This window comes from Tarenaya hassleriana, unplaced genomic scaffold (genome assembly GCF_000463585.1).
Source record: "Tarenaya hassleriana unplaced genomic scaffold, ASM46358v1 Cleome7, whole genome shotgun sequence".
NCBI classification, from domain to species: Eukaryota; Viridiplantae; Streptophyta; class Magnoliopsida; order Brassicales; family Cleomaceae; genus Tarenaya; species Tarenaya hassleriana.
In genome coordinates this window covers 2,126,892-2,141,958 of record NW_010969548.1, presented here as the reverse complement: position 1 = coordinate 2,141,958, position 15,067 = coordinate 2,126,892, and the positions used below count along the sequence as shown (strand labels likewise).

Genomic DNA, 15,067 nt, shown 5'->3' with positions numbered 1-15,067 from the left:
AGTATTAAACTCAAATGAATAAATAAATAAATAAATAAATAAATCTCCTTAAATTTCCCATTAAACGCCATTGAATATTTGAACGCATTATGCAAATTTTTATGTTGTTTGTGTATTTAACCAACTATAGTAATATCAATATATATGATAAAAAAAAGTATGAATATTATAACATAAAAGGCCCAACTTCATAAATTTGAAGGATCTGTATGAATATTTTGATTATATTAAGATCATGTAAGTTTATTTTTAAGAGTATAGGGGCATTTGTGATATTTTGCAAAATGTACGTATGTAAGGCTGGAAACCGAGAATTTTCCTTTATTTCTTTTTGTGTTTTTCATATAAACCCTAGATTAATTTTTCGCATTCATTTTGTGTGGAAAGATCGGATTCCTCTCTCGCGAGGAGGTGAAAAGGTGAGTCCAGATGCCTAGAAGCTCTTTCGAATTTGCGTTTCAATTTGCTCATTTGCGGTTTCCTTCCTTATGTTTGCTGAATTGGGAGGATCGAATCGCTCCGATTCAGATTTTGGTACCTGAAATGCGATTCATTTTCTTCTGCCAATGTTGTTCTTTTTTTTTTTTTTTGGGTTTCAATCTCAGGGATCTTGCTTTTGGATGATATATTTTGTCATTTGTTCGATCCTTTGCGTAGAAAGTTCGGTTTTTTAGCCGAGTATTAGAAGAAGATCAGTGAATGTTGTGAATTTTTGGCAGGTTTTGATTTCTTCGGTACTGCTATGGTTACCCTCGATTTGGTTTTCGTTCACCGGAAATACTGATTTTTCTTCTTCCTCTTCTCGTGTAGATTTTCATTCCTGCATTTGGGGTTTCTCTCGCCAGTTGGTTGGTGCAGATTTGTTGAAGTGATTCATCTGGTCAAGAGTTTAGCTGATTGGTTGGTGCAGATTTTTTGAAGTGATTCATTTGTCGAAAGAGATTCTGGAATTCTTTTGTCTCTAGAGACTTTAGAAGATGATTTCTAGGTCGTATACCAATTTGTTAGACTTGGCATCAGGGAACTTCCCTGTTATGGGAAGAGAACGGAGACGGCTTCCAAGGGTAATGACAGTCCCCAGTAATGTGTGTGAACTTGATGAAGATCAGGCCTATAGTGTGTCATCTGATAACCCGTCCTCCATTCCCACAGACCGAATGATTATCGTGGCTAATCGGCTTCCCTTGAAGGCAGAGAGGCGTAATGGAAGCTGGAGTTTCAGTTGGAACCAGGATTCACTGTACTTGCAGCTCAAGGATGGTTTGCCGGAGGATATGGAGATATTATATGTAGGATCCTTGGGTGTTGATGTGGACCCTAATGAGCAAGATGATGTGGCGCAGATACTGTTGGATAGATTTAAATGTGTTCCGACCTTTCTCCCACCTGATTTGCAATCAAAGTTTTACGATGGTTTTTGCAAGAGGCAACTATGGCCACTCTTCCATTACATGCTTCCCTTTTCAGCAGATCATGGAGGCAGATTCGAAAGGTCTCTTTGGGAGGCATATGTTGCTGCGAATAAATTGTTCTTCCAGAAAGTAATTGAGGTTATAAACCCAGATGATGACTATGTCTGGATACATGACTACCATTTGATGGTCCTACCAACATTTCTGAGAAGACGCTTTAATCGAATAAGAATGGGGTTTTTTCTCCACAGTCCATTCCCCTCATCCGAGATATACAGGAGTCTTCCTGTTCGCGAAGAGATACTCAAGGCTTTGCTCAATAGTGACCTCATTGGTTTCCACACATTTGATTATGCCCGTCACTTCCTTGCTTGTTGTAGTCGGATGTTGGGTCTGGAATATCAATCTAAGAGAGGCTACATAGGGCTTGAATATTTTGGAAGGACTGTAGGAATCAAGATCATGCCTGTTGGGATCAACATGTCTCGTATACAATCAGTGATGGGACTCTCAGAAGAGGAAGGTAGGTTGAGAGAGCTCAAAAAGCGGTTTGAAGGTAGGACGGTGTTGCTGGGTATCGATGATATGGATATTTTCAAGGGTATTAATTTGAAGCTTCTAGCCATGGAACAGATGCTTAAGCTACATTCAAAATGGAGGGGAAGGGCTGTCCTGGTCCAGATTGTAAATCCTGTTAGGGGTAAAGGAATCAATATGGTGGAAACATGTGCTGAAATACAAGAAAGTTGCAGGAGGATCAATGAAGAATTTGGAGAACCTGGATATCAACCCATTGTGTATATTGATACCCCGGTTCCAATTAGTGAAAAGGTTGCCTATTACAATATTGCCGAGTGTGTAGTCGTCACAGCCGTTAGAGATGGTATGAATCTCACTCCTTATGAATATATTGTATGTCGACACGGCTTGCTTGACTCGGAATCAGATTTCTGCGGTCCAAAGAGAAGTATGCTGGTTGCATCAGAGTTTATCGGGTGTTCTCCTTCACTAAGTGGGGCTCTACGTGTTAATCCTTGGAATGTTGAAGCCACTGCAGAGGCATTAAACGAGGCTATCTCAATGGGTGATCCCGAGAAACAGCTGCGACATGAAAAACATTTCCGATATGTTAGTATCCATGATGTAGCTTATTGGTCCCGAAGTTTTTTGCAAGACTTGGAGAGGATATGTGCGGACCATTTCAAGAAACGGTGTTGGGGGATGGGCATTAGCTTCGGTTTCAGGGTTGTGGCATTGGATCCCAATTTCAGAAAGCTTTCAATACCTTGCATTGTGTCGGATTACAAAAGGGCAAAAAGTAGGGCTATATTGTTGGATTATGATGGTACTTTGATGCCACAGAACTCCATCAATAAGGCCCCCAGCCGGGAAGTTATCAACATATTAAATGCACTTTGTGCCGACCCGAAGAACAGCATCTTCATTGTCAGTGGAAGAGGGAGGGACAGTTTAGATAAGTGGTTTTCTCCGTGCAAAAACCTTGGAATTGCAGCTGAGCATGGATACTTCTTGAGGTACTTTTTCTCTAGGTTTTTTTATGTCTAACGTGTTAAAATTTTCTTTTTTTTGGTAGATTTGTCGGTCCCTTCGAAACCCTTTACCTCATCCGTATTTTGTGCTATGTGATATCGTCTCTTCTCAATAAATAACACGGTTAATGTCTTGTGCTCAGGTGGTCCCAAAATGAAGAATGGGAAACATGTGGTCAGAGTACGGACTTTGGTTGGATGCAGATTGTGGAACCTGTAATGAGACAGTATTCAGCAGTTGAACCTAAAGAGAGCGCTTTGGTTTGGCAATATCGAGATGCAGATCCCGGCTTTGGGTCTTTACAGGCGAAGGAAATGTTAGAGCACTTAGAGAATGTTCTGGCTAATGAGCCTGTTGCTGTTAAAAGTGGCCACTACATTGTGGAAGTTAAGCCTCAGGTAATTTACCTGTCTTTTTCCTTTTTTCTTATAGCTTTGTTCACACACAAAGGCTTCGGCTTTTAGCTTTTTTCATGTTCGAAGAATCTTATCAATGCAAAAATGCTTAGGGTGTTAGCAAAGGATCTGTGGCAGAGAAGATTTTCACAACAATGGCCGAAAAGGAGGAGCCAGTTGATTTCGTGCTGTGTATAGGGGATGATCGATCTGATGAAGACATGTTTGAAGCCATAGGTAACGCAAAGTCGAAGGGAATTCTGTTTGAAAATGCTCTAGTCTTTGCTTGCACGGTTGGGCAAAAGCCGAGCAAGGCCAAGTATTACGTGGACGACAGCTCTGAAGTGACCAGCATGATTGAATCGCTAGCAGAAGCATCCGAGGCTTCAAGCTTTTCCATGAGAGAACTCGAGGATGCCTTTTGAGTTTGAATCCGAATCTTTTTGCCAGGTTTTTTTCCCCCATTGCCTTCTTAGAGTTTTTCTCCTTTATCTCTTTGCAAAGGCTTTTGACAAAATCTAATAAATGTTCTTGCGACGACCATTGGCAACAGATGGTGGATTGTGTGTGGCGAAAAGAAGACTTGGTGGTGGATTTTGACGGAAGAAACAAAGAGGAAGTTGGTGGGGGAGAACACAGGCAATGCCTGAAATGCTATGGAGAGATTCAGACAGGTGGGGGTGGGGATGTTTCTATGTGCAGGAAATATGTAAGCATTTTAACAGTCTTGAGTTCTTTTCCTTTTGATTTGTAATTGAATCCAAAGACTGCTTTCGCAAACAAGTTAGTTCTCTTTTACTGCCATCGAATATTTCGATTCGGCCCCCTTTTTTTTTTTTTTTGCTTATTGGATCTTGTGAACGAAAAAAAAGGTATGTAAAGATAACTTTGCGTGTTTTTGGATTTAGGACTCCTTTGCTCCATTCTTTACGTCCGAAGACAATTAACACAGAAACAAGCAAGCCTCTGAAACAAAGTCACCGTTGTGCCTGAATGAACTTGCTTCTGACCTTGTCCCCTGTTCATGTTTTCATGTTCTTAGAATGTAGTATGGAGGATTCACTGCTTTACGTTCAATTTCAAGGTTTCCCCATCAGTGAGTTTTTGCTTAATCTAATCCGATTCGTGCTCGGTAATATCTCATCTCTTTGGGAAAATGTGAAGGTTGGAGTGTTCCTTCATGTTCAAATCCGCAACCGCTCTTTTCTCTCGTGCCATAATCCCGGCCTTGCTCTTTCTCATTTCGGCCATGTCCTCGTATGGCCCGATCGATGTAAGGTAGCCTCAGACCTCAGGTTGTTGCTCAATCTCATTCCTGGTGAGTAAACCGTGTTTGAAGCGAAATTGGATCTCAGTTCTATCCAAGCTGCAATCCTCTCTACAACACTCTGCGTTTCTCAACGGCATCTCCAAAATCGGATTCCCGTTGCTTCTTCAGTCAAGCTCTTGAACACGATTTTTTCGAAATCACTGAGTCCTCAAAATCATCTGGCAGCCGGAGTTCCCTCCAGACATTGAAAATGACATGAAGCCGGAGTGACTTGGATACTGACATACACAAGAGTCTAGCCAACCTGTTAACAACAACGACAACCAGCAAACTTGCACATGGCGCCAAATTCTCTCCATGGCAGCACAGGTTAACCTCAAAAGGGGCCTGCGTATATGTGATGGCACATCCGCAGAAAAGAAGCGGGCAGCCATGGTTGAGATGGAGCTTCTACCACAGCCTGGAGGAAGATAGAAACTCAAGGGCGGACACACATTTAGCATCAGCCCATGGATTCGCATTGATAAGGTCTGGTCTTGTCTCTCTTTGAGAAAGTTTCTCGAGAACAGGGTGGGTCTTTTGGCTCTTGAAGCGTCGCTTTCCATACAACTGAAAACAAGGGAATGGGTGAATCAGAAGCGATTTGGAGACGCAGAATCTCCGTGACGTTTCTCGCCATGAAAAATCCTCATTCCAGTATCATGTCGAACACCTTGCGTGCATGGCAAAAAAATAATTTTTTTTTTAAATTCCATCAACACCCACAACAAAAGATTACAACTTTTTCTGAATCCCATTAACACATACAACAAAAGTCAAATCTTTTTTTCCCTGATAACTGCTTGGTGGTCCGGTCCGGTGGTGTGGGATCACAAAATGATATCCTCCTATATTCGAATTCCGCTTCGACAATCACCAATATAAAAAAAAAACACAAAAGATTAGAACTTTTTCGAAACCCTAATAACTAACACCCTTCAGCCTCCATTGTAGGGGTAATTAATTAAATAAATCGCAAAAACAAACTATAATTAACAATAAATGTCTCTAATCGTTTATCAAGAAAAAAATAAATGTCTCTAATCTGTTGCAAATATTTGCAATTATTAATACATTACTCCACCCGCGCACGCATTGCCATTTCTGAAACCTTACGTAGGTGTCATCGGAAAAAGTAAAAGTTTCCATTTTTCGAAAAAAGGAAATCCCAACAAATTAAAACCGACTATATAACTGTAGAACGAACTCAAGGGTTTAATTGGAAGACACGTAAAAAAAAAAGGAAAACAAAAATAATCGAGAAAAAAGGAAATAGATTTTTACCTCACTACGTACGTACACAGTTTGATTCCTTCTCGCCTTTATAAGCCCGACAAAACCCTAACTGATCCCGCCGCGATTCCGTGTTCCTGCAAATTCTCCTCCGGAAAAACCTAAACTTTCCTCGGACCCGTCTCGGAAATCGCTGGCTTTCGATCGGGAAATCGTCGGAAGATGCTTGAAATCAGGGGAGTGTGGAGATCAAACGTGGACGAAGAGATGGATCGGGTGAGGGTTCGTCTGAAGAAATTCCCGATGGTGGCTTTCGACACTGAGTTTCCGGGTTTTCTGTTGTGGACGCCGAGATACGCCTCCGAGGACTTGATATACAGAAACATGAAGATCAATGTTGAAGCCACCAAACTGATTCAGTTCGGCTTCACTTTGTTCAACGACCGAGGAGAGATCGGTGGCACTTGGGAGGTTAACTTCTCCAACTTTGGAGGACCTTCGGACACACGCAACGAGGAAGCGATCGATTTCTTGGAGAGACACGGTCTTGATTTGAAGAAGATCAGGGAAGAGGGAATCGACATGTTCCAGCACTCGTTTTTCCCCAAGTTCTTCTGCATGTTGAGCCATGAAGAGAACATCCAATGGGTCACTTTCCACGGGACTTACGATCTGGCTTATGTGATCAGTGTCCTCAACAAGGGACAGAGGTTTCCAGCTATGCTTCCGGACACTCCCGAGGAGTTTGCAGATGTTGTCGGAAGGGTTTTCGGCGTGGTCTACGACCTGAAGGTTATGGCCGGTGAATACAAATGGCTCGGCTGTCATCTAGGGTTAGAGAAATTGGCTCAGAAGCTACGGATTCGACGCGTGGGAGCTGCCCATAACGCAGGTTCGGACAGTTTGCTAACTGCCCTAGTGTTCATCAGGATGAACGAGCTTTGCTTGGATGCCAAGGAAGCCAGAGGGTTTATCTACGGGGTGAGTAGACCAGTCGTTCCAACTCGTCCTACCGTGAATTCCAAAGGGATGTTGATCCAAAACGCCGGTCAGGCAGGTTTGCTTTCCTACCGCAGTATTCTATGCAACGGATACCCTAAACTATGACCATTCTCAGATGCTCTACGACTACAACCGTGATGATCCTAAGGCATTCCCTACTCAGTGGCCTAATGCACTGATCTGACTCGACGATCCAATGGTAATTTGGAGTTTCCACATGATCGATACACCTAGGACGATCTTCCTTTTAAAATGTTTTCGGTAGTATTAGTTTGATTCGTTTAATAAAATATCTTCTGAATTGTTTTCTGTTTACATTTGAGACATTTAACACTGCATCAACACTAAGGAACTTGTATACATTACCTCGATTATACTGACACAAACAGTATATATATACATACATACGCGATGCCCTTTCGGTTCCTCCATGAACAACCTCAAAGCTTAGGGATCACGATTCTTAGAAGTCCATTCCTGCTCCAAAGCAAACACACTGCGTGTTAGCGGTTTCACACCTATATGATGCCTGGGTAGTTATCAATAGTTAGAGCCAATGTGCATTTTCTATGAAAAGTGGAATTTAAACTCTCTGAATATTCATGTGGTGGGCCATAGAACAGAAACCCAAGATCATTATGAAGGGTTATGGATAAGTAAAAACAACTAGCTTACAGGAATTCGGCGCAAACGTTATCCTTATTCACATTGCTGGGAAGTGGCCAAGAAACCTGGAAAGGTCCTTGTAAGATTTCTCGCTTGTGATATCCGTAGATTGAGTCCTTTGAACCAGCAGCAACCCTCTGAAAGATGGCAAAGCGCCGACCAGTCACAGTCAAGCTGCATCCGAGAAGTATCTACTACGTCAGAATGGTTAGATATGTTAAATACAACTATTTTAGGAAAGGAAAAGAAATATCTTTGTTGAAATTTGGCCATTAAAAGTAAGACAATTGCGTGAGACGCAAGCATTTACTTTCTATTGTCGACCTCCACTCTTAGATCCTCGACATTGGCACCTGGTAACTCTACTGTCATAATATAACTGCCTTCACTTTCTGCAATATCGGAGCTGGGAGACCATCCAGTCCCTGCAAAACCGAGATCATTCAAGTCTTTATTGTTCACTTGTACAGATACGTTCAAACAATAACTTATTTTCTTTGCATAATTGGTATACACCAATGCTGAAACACCGATTCACTACGAGAATGATTGTTCTAAGTTCCACAATCAAATATTATTAAGCAAAAGATTCAGAAGTTTATAGTCTCATATAAGCACACGATTTCCAGTGTCCTGTTTTTGTTATATACCTGTTCTGGCAAACTTAGGAAGGCCAGGATTTGGACTTGATGGACTTTTCCAGTTTTTCATTTGCTGGTTATTCGGATCAGAAGAAAGACATGATCCCTCTTTTGCAGGCTTAGAAAACTGTGGAGATAGCCCTTGTGAAGGTCTAGAAAATAATGGTGATTCTGAAGCAGCAGGGAAGCCGTTCATTCTGGTGGAAGAGCACCTGGGAGGAGCACAATTTTGCGGTATGGTCCTCTGCGGAAAAAAATGGTCAAGAACAAAAAAATTACATTCAGGCAAAGGGGAAAGCAAGCATTTATCATTACAGATTAGAATCACCAGGCCTAGGAAAAGTGTACAGTGATAAAGAAATTTAGATACCTCATCCGCTGAAGCCTGCCTCATGAAATAGGACTGGGCCGAAGATGCTTGGCGAGCAAAATTCATCCTGTTGTCACACCTTCGAATAACGCTGTTTAAACTGCTGCTGCAGTGCTGAGACATGAAAAGTAACAGAAATGATTAAAGATGAAACAAAACATTTGAGACAGAGCACTTTTCCTAGGCCTGGTGATTCTAATCTGTAATGATAAAACCAAACATTCGAGTTTCTTTTTCCACTTACAGCATGATATTATCATAAACTCTGAAGGTTTAGTCAAGAGAAACTCGAGAATAGCATGGGTTCCAACAGAAACTTGGTCAGAACTTTCCATGTTTACACAGTTCCATTACAGTAAGCTCACGACTTTTCACACACAATACCTAAATCGGTGAACTAATATGAATCCCTCGCAATGTCCTCATAGCGAAATTCCAAGTAAAAGTCTCTCATAGATTCATCAATGCATCTCGAAACTACAAACCTCAGGAAAACTTCTATTCAGGCACATAAACGAATTCTCCCAGAGTACAATTTGAAAATCCCTGACTTATACAAACTTCGCCGTTCCGGATCAGGACACGAGAACACGTTATGAGGAAAAAAAAAACTACGGATCCTTCGATAGTTCTCGCAATTTTCTAGGAATCCAATCACACAGGGACGGAGAGAGAGAGAGAGAGAAAGGAGAATACCAGGGGAAGGATAGATGCGGGGGAGACGGAGTCGCAAGTGGCCGGCGGAAAGTGACCGGCGATGGCGGCGAGTCTGCGTTTCGCTGTGACGGCTTCAAGCTCCATTTTTTTTTTATTCTGTTATTTATGTGATCGAAAGGGGAAGAGAAGGGTTGGGATAAAGGGATGAAGGAAGAGAGATGGAAGAGGCTTTTATGTTGGCGCGGCGGATTTGAAAAATATCTACAACAGATATTTTCTTCAAAAGTGGACAGACACGTCTCAATTTTCTATCCACCAAAAGGTACATTATAAAACAAATATATATATATATATATATATAATTATTAATTTGTCAAATGGCAGCAGTGAAAATGATTTATTTTATTGTCATTTATAGAATATTTGTCAGGAAATAATATAGAAGTTTCTTTATTTATGGTGATGTGTATCTGATGACAATTCTAAATGAGGTCTAATTATTGTATTCACCGTAGTTCAATCAATATAGCTATGTACTGTAAATCTTTTTTGTATTTTTGTAAAAATATGTATATGGTTAGTGTAAATTAAGGTGAGAATCACACCGTAATCTTTGCCCTTCTCTCCAATTGGCGTATTTAGTTATTCCCCTAAAAAAATCAAAGGAAAGGAAATCACAATTAGTAAAAAAAATCTCTTTATCTCAATGAATTTATTTAGACACAAATAATCGTACGTATGGTCAATGTTTATATATATATATATAATTGATTCATGTTTATAAATCACATCCCAATGAAATCTAAAACACACAAATGCTGAAACGGTCAGCGTTCTTTTTATGAATTATAAATCTAAAATGTGCAAAAAAAAGGATTATAATTTTTTGTCACTGAAATTAATTAAAGCGGCATAATTAAGATTTAATTTGCATCAATAAATTTTATTTTTGGCGAAATTATAGTTTGGGGGATCCCTTTCGTGAATTAATTAAAATGTAAGCAAAAGTTCACCAAACACAACGACAGGCGGTTGAGACAGAAATCAAAACGCAAGCGCCACTGCCTCCTCCTACGCTCCGATCTGATCCACCTACCCAATTCCCTCTCTGTACCGAATCCAATCTTCCCAGGTTCGTCTTCCAATTCCTTCTTCATTCGCTTCTTTTGCGATTTCATTTCTCGTCCCCGCTTCTGGCCTTACTTTGTCGGGTTTGTGGATCTTTTTTTTTCCCCGTTTACAGCTTGAATCTGTAGGATTTTAGCTCAGTTTTGAATCCAGATTGTTCAGTAGTGAGGGTTGTTTTCCGTTTGTGCCATGTCGAATTGGTTTTTGAGCTCAGATTCCGTGAGTTTCCTTGATCTTGATTGATCGGAATCGGGTTTTGTTTGACATTTCGATCCTTTCTGCCAAAATAGAATGCATTTCGGGGTGTTTTCCTTCCTTTTTTTTGGCATTATTGATTATCGTTCCTGGATTCTGGCGATATAGCTTTTGTTTGTTGTCTTGCTTTTACGTCACTCGTCCTTTTGTGAAGCTGCAACGCTTATGTGGAATTACACTACAGTCAGGGCTCGTAGATGTGTGGAATTTTCTTGCTTCTTCTGTGATTCGATTGAACACTGGGATATTCGAAATTCATAAGAAGCTTGCACTTATTGAAATTGTATGCTTGTGATGGTATAGGCTTACTGCTTTGAGGTTTTTTGCTTCCAGTCATATCTGCAGAGGAAGCATTTCTTTCGATTGAGATGCCCGTAGAATTACCACTTTCTTTGGATTCATCTAGCCAGATTTCCACTCTGAAAGATTCTAGAAATGGACCTTGACACTGAAAGCGTCCATCTTGAAGAAATTTCATCCTAAGCAGGGAGGTTGCTCACATTTTTAGCTGGTGGAAAATCCTGTTAGAGTGACCAAAAGCTAGTTGTTGTGGGCTGCGTTCAATCCATCGGGGTGATTTAGGAAATGAGTCTTTTTGCGGGAGGAGAGTTGGCTGGTTAATTAGGAATTCGATGGATCAGAGAATGCAGCAACGTGGTAGTAGTACAATGGAAAGTGTATCCACTCTGGAAGTTATCAACAGAGAACAGGAATATGAGCCGTTCAATATTGAAAACGAGACCAGTAAGGAGACAAAATTCTCTAGCAATTTCAATGGTGGTTCCAATTCCACTGATAACCTTCAACAGTTACCTAAAGCTTCGAAGGATGTCATCTCTGCGGCTGATGTGCTAAAAACATTGTTCTTTATTCTTGTATGGTATACTTTCAGCACATTTTTGACCCTGTAAGTGTGTATTTTTTTACCATCCATCTACCATTAGCTTTTTTTTTTCTTTGCTGTCCGAATTTAAGCCGTTTGTTTGTTTTCTAGGTACAACAAAACTCTTTTAGGAGATGATCTGGGGAAATTTCCTGCTCCCTTGCTAATGAATACAATTCACTTTTCTATGCAAGCTGTTTTATCCAAGATGATCACATGGTACTGGTCCGAAAGATTTCAACCTGGTGTTACCATATCATGGAGAGACTATTTCGTTAGAGGTAAACCAACAGAAGTTATGCCATTTGGTTTTCTGATGAAGAAGCCCTTGACAGTTTTCTTTTGGCATCTCATTATATATCTTAGAGAATTTGCTTATTGAAACGTCTTCTAGCATCTACAATATGTAGTGACATCAAGAGATAGGTTGATTCTCTGAAATTTAGTTTTGTTTCATTAAATTTTCTCTGAAACTTATTATATTGACTGTGTATGTACTAATGCTACAGATGGATTTTGCCTTTCACAGTTGTACCAACAGCACTTGGAACAGCCATGGATGTCAACTTAAGTAACGCATCACTTGTATTCATATCTGTTACATTTGCGACAATGGTTAGTATTTCTCTTGCCATAGTAATGTTAGGATAGTATTTCATCTTGATAAAAGGTTGATAAAAGAAAGTCTTCTTTTTCACGGATTTGCTGTAGAAATGGGATTAAAGTTCTCTAACCATCTCACTCTTCCGTTATCTTTGCAGTGTAAATCTGCAGCCCCGATATTTCTTCTTCTGTTTGCTTTTGCGTTCAGGTGCTTCATCTGTAACTAATGTCTTGCAAATTCATTGTTCTAATCATCCTGTTGCATAATACACGAACATTTCTGCTTTTGTGAGAGGGAGGTGGTTAAGGGTAAGATTAGGATGGAAATTACACACTGAGACGTCATCCACAGTTGATGTGAATAAAGTTGAACTGTTCAGTGAGGGAGAATTTAATAAGAAGAAATCAAAGAGAAAAGTGGTATTGCCCTTGAGAGGCATCTTATGTAGACATGTTTTTCAAGCATGTGAAATCGGACATGTTTGTGCCTTCATGCTTACCTATGAGCTTGGTAACTCTGTGCATCACCAGTTTAAACTTAAGCTGATTCACTTGTGCTTGCTGCCTTATTACACTCAAATCAGTTAATCAATAATATACTCTATTTCCCTGGCTATACCTGACAGCACTGCATTATGTAGTTCTATGCAGACCCCACATTTTTGCATATTTGATGTTTTATGCTCATCTTATCCGGTGGCTTTATGTGCACATGATATTCTGTCACAAGGTTTCTCTTGTAGGCTGGAATCTCCAAGCCTTAAACTTTTTGGTATCATCTCAGTAATCTCTGCTGGTGTTCTGTTAACAGGTAATTTTATTTCTATTAACATGTGTATAATGCTTTGTTTTCTGTTGTTTGACCTACCCGAGTCAACTTGTCTTCCTGCTCACTGCGGGAAGCTTCAAGATATCATGCATTTTCCCTTCCTTTTTGTTTTCTGGGACAGTTTCATGAATTATTTTGAAGTTCTAATTGAACCATTGAACCTGTTAGTGCTTTGTTCATTGCTAACTTGCACTTGTTTATATCCAGTTGCAAAGGAGACAGAATTTGAGTTTTGGGGTTTTGTTTTTGTTATGCTTGCTGCTGTCATGTCTGGTTTCCGCTGGTGTATGGCACAAGTTCTTTTGCAGGTATTATCTACCACAAAGTTTAGCTTCTTTTCTATCGTATTCCGAATTGTTATATATTGACCCTTTTCTTTTTATGGATTTCATCCACCAATATTGTGGTGCATTCTGATACGGACATGGTTCATAGAAAGAAGAATATGGTGGGTTATGATCTTGGACTTCTCTTTATGTTTTTTTTTTGTTTCCTTTCTGGTTCTCAAGCTCGTGGGCCATATTGCTGTAGCCTGTTATGCCATCTTGTCAGACTTCAGTGTTCACACTGCCATAGCTTCCCTTATGGGCATAGTCGTTATTTTCCTTTCCCAATTTAGTCATACACTCTTAAGTATCACTATCTAGGCATTGCCTGACACACAACCACTATTTATCTAAATGTCTTCCTTTGTTTTAGCTTGTCTAAATTTTCAGAACGCCTCTGTATTAATTTTCGTTTATGTTTATTTCTAGGCCTGAAAAATCCATTTACCTTTATGAGTTACGTGTCCCCGGTGATGGCTTTGGTGACCGGTCTTCTTTCACTTCTATTGGATCCATGGAGTGAATTTAGAAGCAACCAATACTTTGATAGTCAACCACATATAGCGCGGAGTTGCTTCTTGATGTTTTTTGGCGGAGCACTGGCGTTTTTTATGGTGAGAATAGGCTTCACCTTTTTACAGCTCTTGTATAGTTCTCTATACTTTGGAAAACATAGAAATTACAGTGAAGTTGTACTGTGATACTTTACCTTTCGTGTCATCACAAGTTAATATTCTGAATGCATAATTATTCTTGTTGAAATGGATCCGTTTTGTTTTCAGGTATTAACAGAGTACGTTCTTGTTTCTGTGACCAGTGCTGTAACCGTCACAATAGCGGGTGTCGTTAAAGAGGCTGTCACCATAGTGGTATAACCTCCTACAGGCTTTATATCTTTCGATGGTTATGGTTACTTTGCTTTACGTTTGGTCGTAATTTCCCAACTATTTCTTGGTGAAATAAGGTGAAACCCTGATATTTTGATTAGAGAATGATGGTCTTACATGTTACAAGTGAGACTTAGATCCTACTACTGATGTCCATCTTCCAGACTTAAACTAAAAAGTCCTTAACTATATATTACTAACATGCTCTTATCATCAGTAGCGCGTGATTTCATATTGTTGAATTTTGTATGCCTCAAACATGCCTCCCCGGTGCATTCAGGTTGCGGTGTTTTACTTCCACGATGAATTCACGTGGTTGAAAGGTGTCGGTCTGATCATCATCATGTTTGGTGTCAGCCTGTTCAATTTGTACAAGTAAGTTATCCCTTCCATTTCCTCTTGAATATCCAGATGCTTGACTAGCACCACCACCAATGCTCATATCTATCCTCTTCCTCTTAACCGGATGAATTAAAAAAAAACACAGCCCTGTTAAAGATGCAAGGCCGGAATACAGTTTTTGAATATCGACGTTGAAGTGATTTATCTTCTTTTTTAGGTATAAGAAACTACAGAAGGGGCAAAACCCGGAAGATGGGAAGAGTCTATCCACTTCGAACCAGACAGGAAAATACGTAATTCTCGATGAGATGGATGATCATGAAATTGGTGTCTAAGAAATTGGTGCCATTGGCTTTTGTGGTAAATCATTGGACAGGTTTTGCTCGAGGAGGATGATCAGGAAACGGTCCCGGCGGCTGAATTGCAAGTATGATTTTTAATTCGTCGATTTTTCGTTCTTCGATCTAGCTTTCTGGAGATGCAGATCTTGATATACATATATAGCCGGTTGCGATCCGATCCTTTTATTAGCCGTAAAGATTCCATTTTTTTTTCCTTACGGGAGTCGTAGTGAGTTT

General features: G+C 40.1%; 4 protein-coding genes across 6 annotated transcripts; 3 read left to right on the top strand and 1 right to left on the bottom strand.

Moving 5' to 3' along the window:
• Positions 1-808: 808 nt before the first annotated feature.
• Positions 809-4,281, top strand: LOC104800832 (probable alpha,alpha-trehalose-phosphate synthase [UDP-forming] 7). The gene is made up of 4 exons (XM_010523782.1): positions 809-2,947; positions 3,106-3,361; positions 3,472-3,808; positions 3,912-4,281. The coding sequence occupies exons 1-3, from the start codon at positions 978-980 to the stop codon at positions 3,781-3,783; spliced, it is 2,538 nt and encodes an 845-aa protein (XP_010522084.1). The 5' UTR covers positions 809-977; the 3' UTR covers positions 3,784-3,808; positions 3,912-4,281.
• Positions 4,282-5,880: 1,599 nt separating this feature from the next.
• On the top strand, positions 5,881-7,053 carry LOC104800833 (probable CCR4-associated factor 1 homolog 1). Its single transcript, XM_010523783.2, has one exon. The coding sequence runs from the start codon at positions 6,123-6,125 to the stop codon at positions 7,005-7,007; it is 885 nt and encodes a 294-aa protein (XP_010522085.1). The 5' UTR covers positions 5,881-6,122; the 3' UTR covers positions 7,008-7,053.
• Positions 7,054-7,169: 116 nt separating this feature from the next.
• Positions 7,170-9,443, bottom strand: LOC104800831. 2 transcript variants are annotated; one of them, XM_010523779.2, is made up of 6 exons: positions 9,276-9,443; positions 8,580-8,693; positions 8,219-8,453; positions 7,879-7,993; positions 7,578-7,742; positions 7,170-7,431 (listed from the first exon to the last, which is right to left on the bottom strand). In XM_010523779.2, exons 1-6 carry the CDS (start codon positions 9,378-9,380, stop codon positions 7,350-7,352), a joined length of 816 nt encoding a protein of 271 aa, XP_010522081.1. In that variant the 5' UTR covers positions 9,381-9,443; the 3' UTR covers positions 7,170-7,349. The 2 variants fall into 2 exon arrangements, with proteins under 2 accessions (XP_010522081.1, XP_010522083.1); XM_010523781.2 differs by having other exon boundaries at positions 7,170-7,379; positions 9,276-9,441.
• A 799-nt stretch (positions 9,444-10,242) lies between these two features.
• Positions 10,243-15,044, top strand: LOC104800830 (probable sugar phosphate/phosphate translocator At1g06470). 2 transcript variants are annotated; one of them, XM_010523778.2, is made up of 12 exons: positions 10,243-10,368; positions 10,953-11,526; positions 11,614-11,783; positions 12,032-12,117; positions 12,264-12,313; positions 12,849-12,916; positions 13,142-13,242; positions 13,370-13,382; positions 13,690-13,874; positions 14,043-14,129; positions 14,428-14,522; positions 14,707-15,044. In XM_010523778.2, exons 2-12 carry the CDS (start codon positions 11,252-11,254, stop codon positions 14,822-14,824), a joined length of 1,248 nt encoding a protein of 415 aa, XP_010522080.1. In that variant the 5' UTR covers positions 10,243-10,368; positions 10,953-11,251; the 3' UTR covers positions 14,825-15,044. The 2 variants fall into 2 exon arrangements, with proteins under 2 accessions (XP_010522080.1, XP_010522079.1); XM_010523777.2 differs by having other exon boundaries at positions 10,923-11,526.
• The last annotated feature ends 23 nt before the right edge of the window (positions 15,045-15,067 follow it).

Excerpts from the sequence above, each read along its gene's own strand:
- LOC104800831 (XM_010523779.2), bottom strand. The coding sequence starts at position 9,380 with ATGGAGCTTGAAGCCGTCACAGCGAAACGCAGACTCGCCGCCATCGCC. Across the intron at positions 7,994-8,218 it reads TCCTAAGTTTGCCAGAACAG|GGACTGGATGGTCTCCCAGC; the intron begins GTATATAACAAA and ends TCGGTTTTGCAG. Across the intron at positions 7,743-7,878 it reads GTGGAGGTCGACAATAGAAA|CTTGACTGTGACTGGTCGGC; the intron begins GTAAATGCTTGC and ends TCTCGGATGCAG.
- LOC104800833 (XM_010523783.2), top strand. The coding sequence starts at position 6,123 with ATGCTTGAAATCAGGGGAGTGTGGAGATCAAACGTGGACGAAGAGATG.
- LOC104800830 (XM_010523778.2), top strand. The coding sequence starts at position 11,252 with ATGGATCAGAGAATGCAGCAACGTGGTAGTAGTACAATGGAAAGTGTA. Across the intron at positions 12,917-13,141 it reads TGCTGGTGTTCTGTTAACAG|TTGCAAAGGAGACAGAATTT; the intron begins GTAATTTTATTT and ends GTTTATATCCAG. Across the intron at positions 14,523-14,706 it reads AGCCTGTTCAATTTGTACAA|GTATAAGAAACTACAGAAGG; the intron begins GTAAGTTATCCC and ends CTTCTTTTTTAG.
- LOC104800832 (XM_010523782.1), top strand. The coding sequence starts at position 978 with ATGATTTCTAGGTCGTATACCAATTTGTTAGACTTGGCATCAGGGAAC. Across the intron at positions 2,948-3,105 it reads GAGCATGGATACTTCTTGAG|GTGGTCCCAAAATGAAGAAT; the intron begins GTACTTTTTCTC and ends TCTTGTGCTCAG. Across the intron at positions 3,362-3,471 it reads TTGTGGAAGTTAAGCCTCAG|GGTGTTAGCAAAGGATCTGT; the intron begins GTAATTTACCTG and ends AAAAATGCTTAG.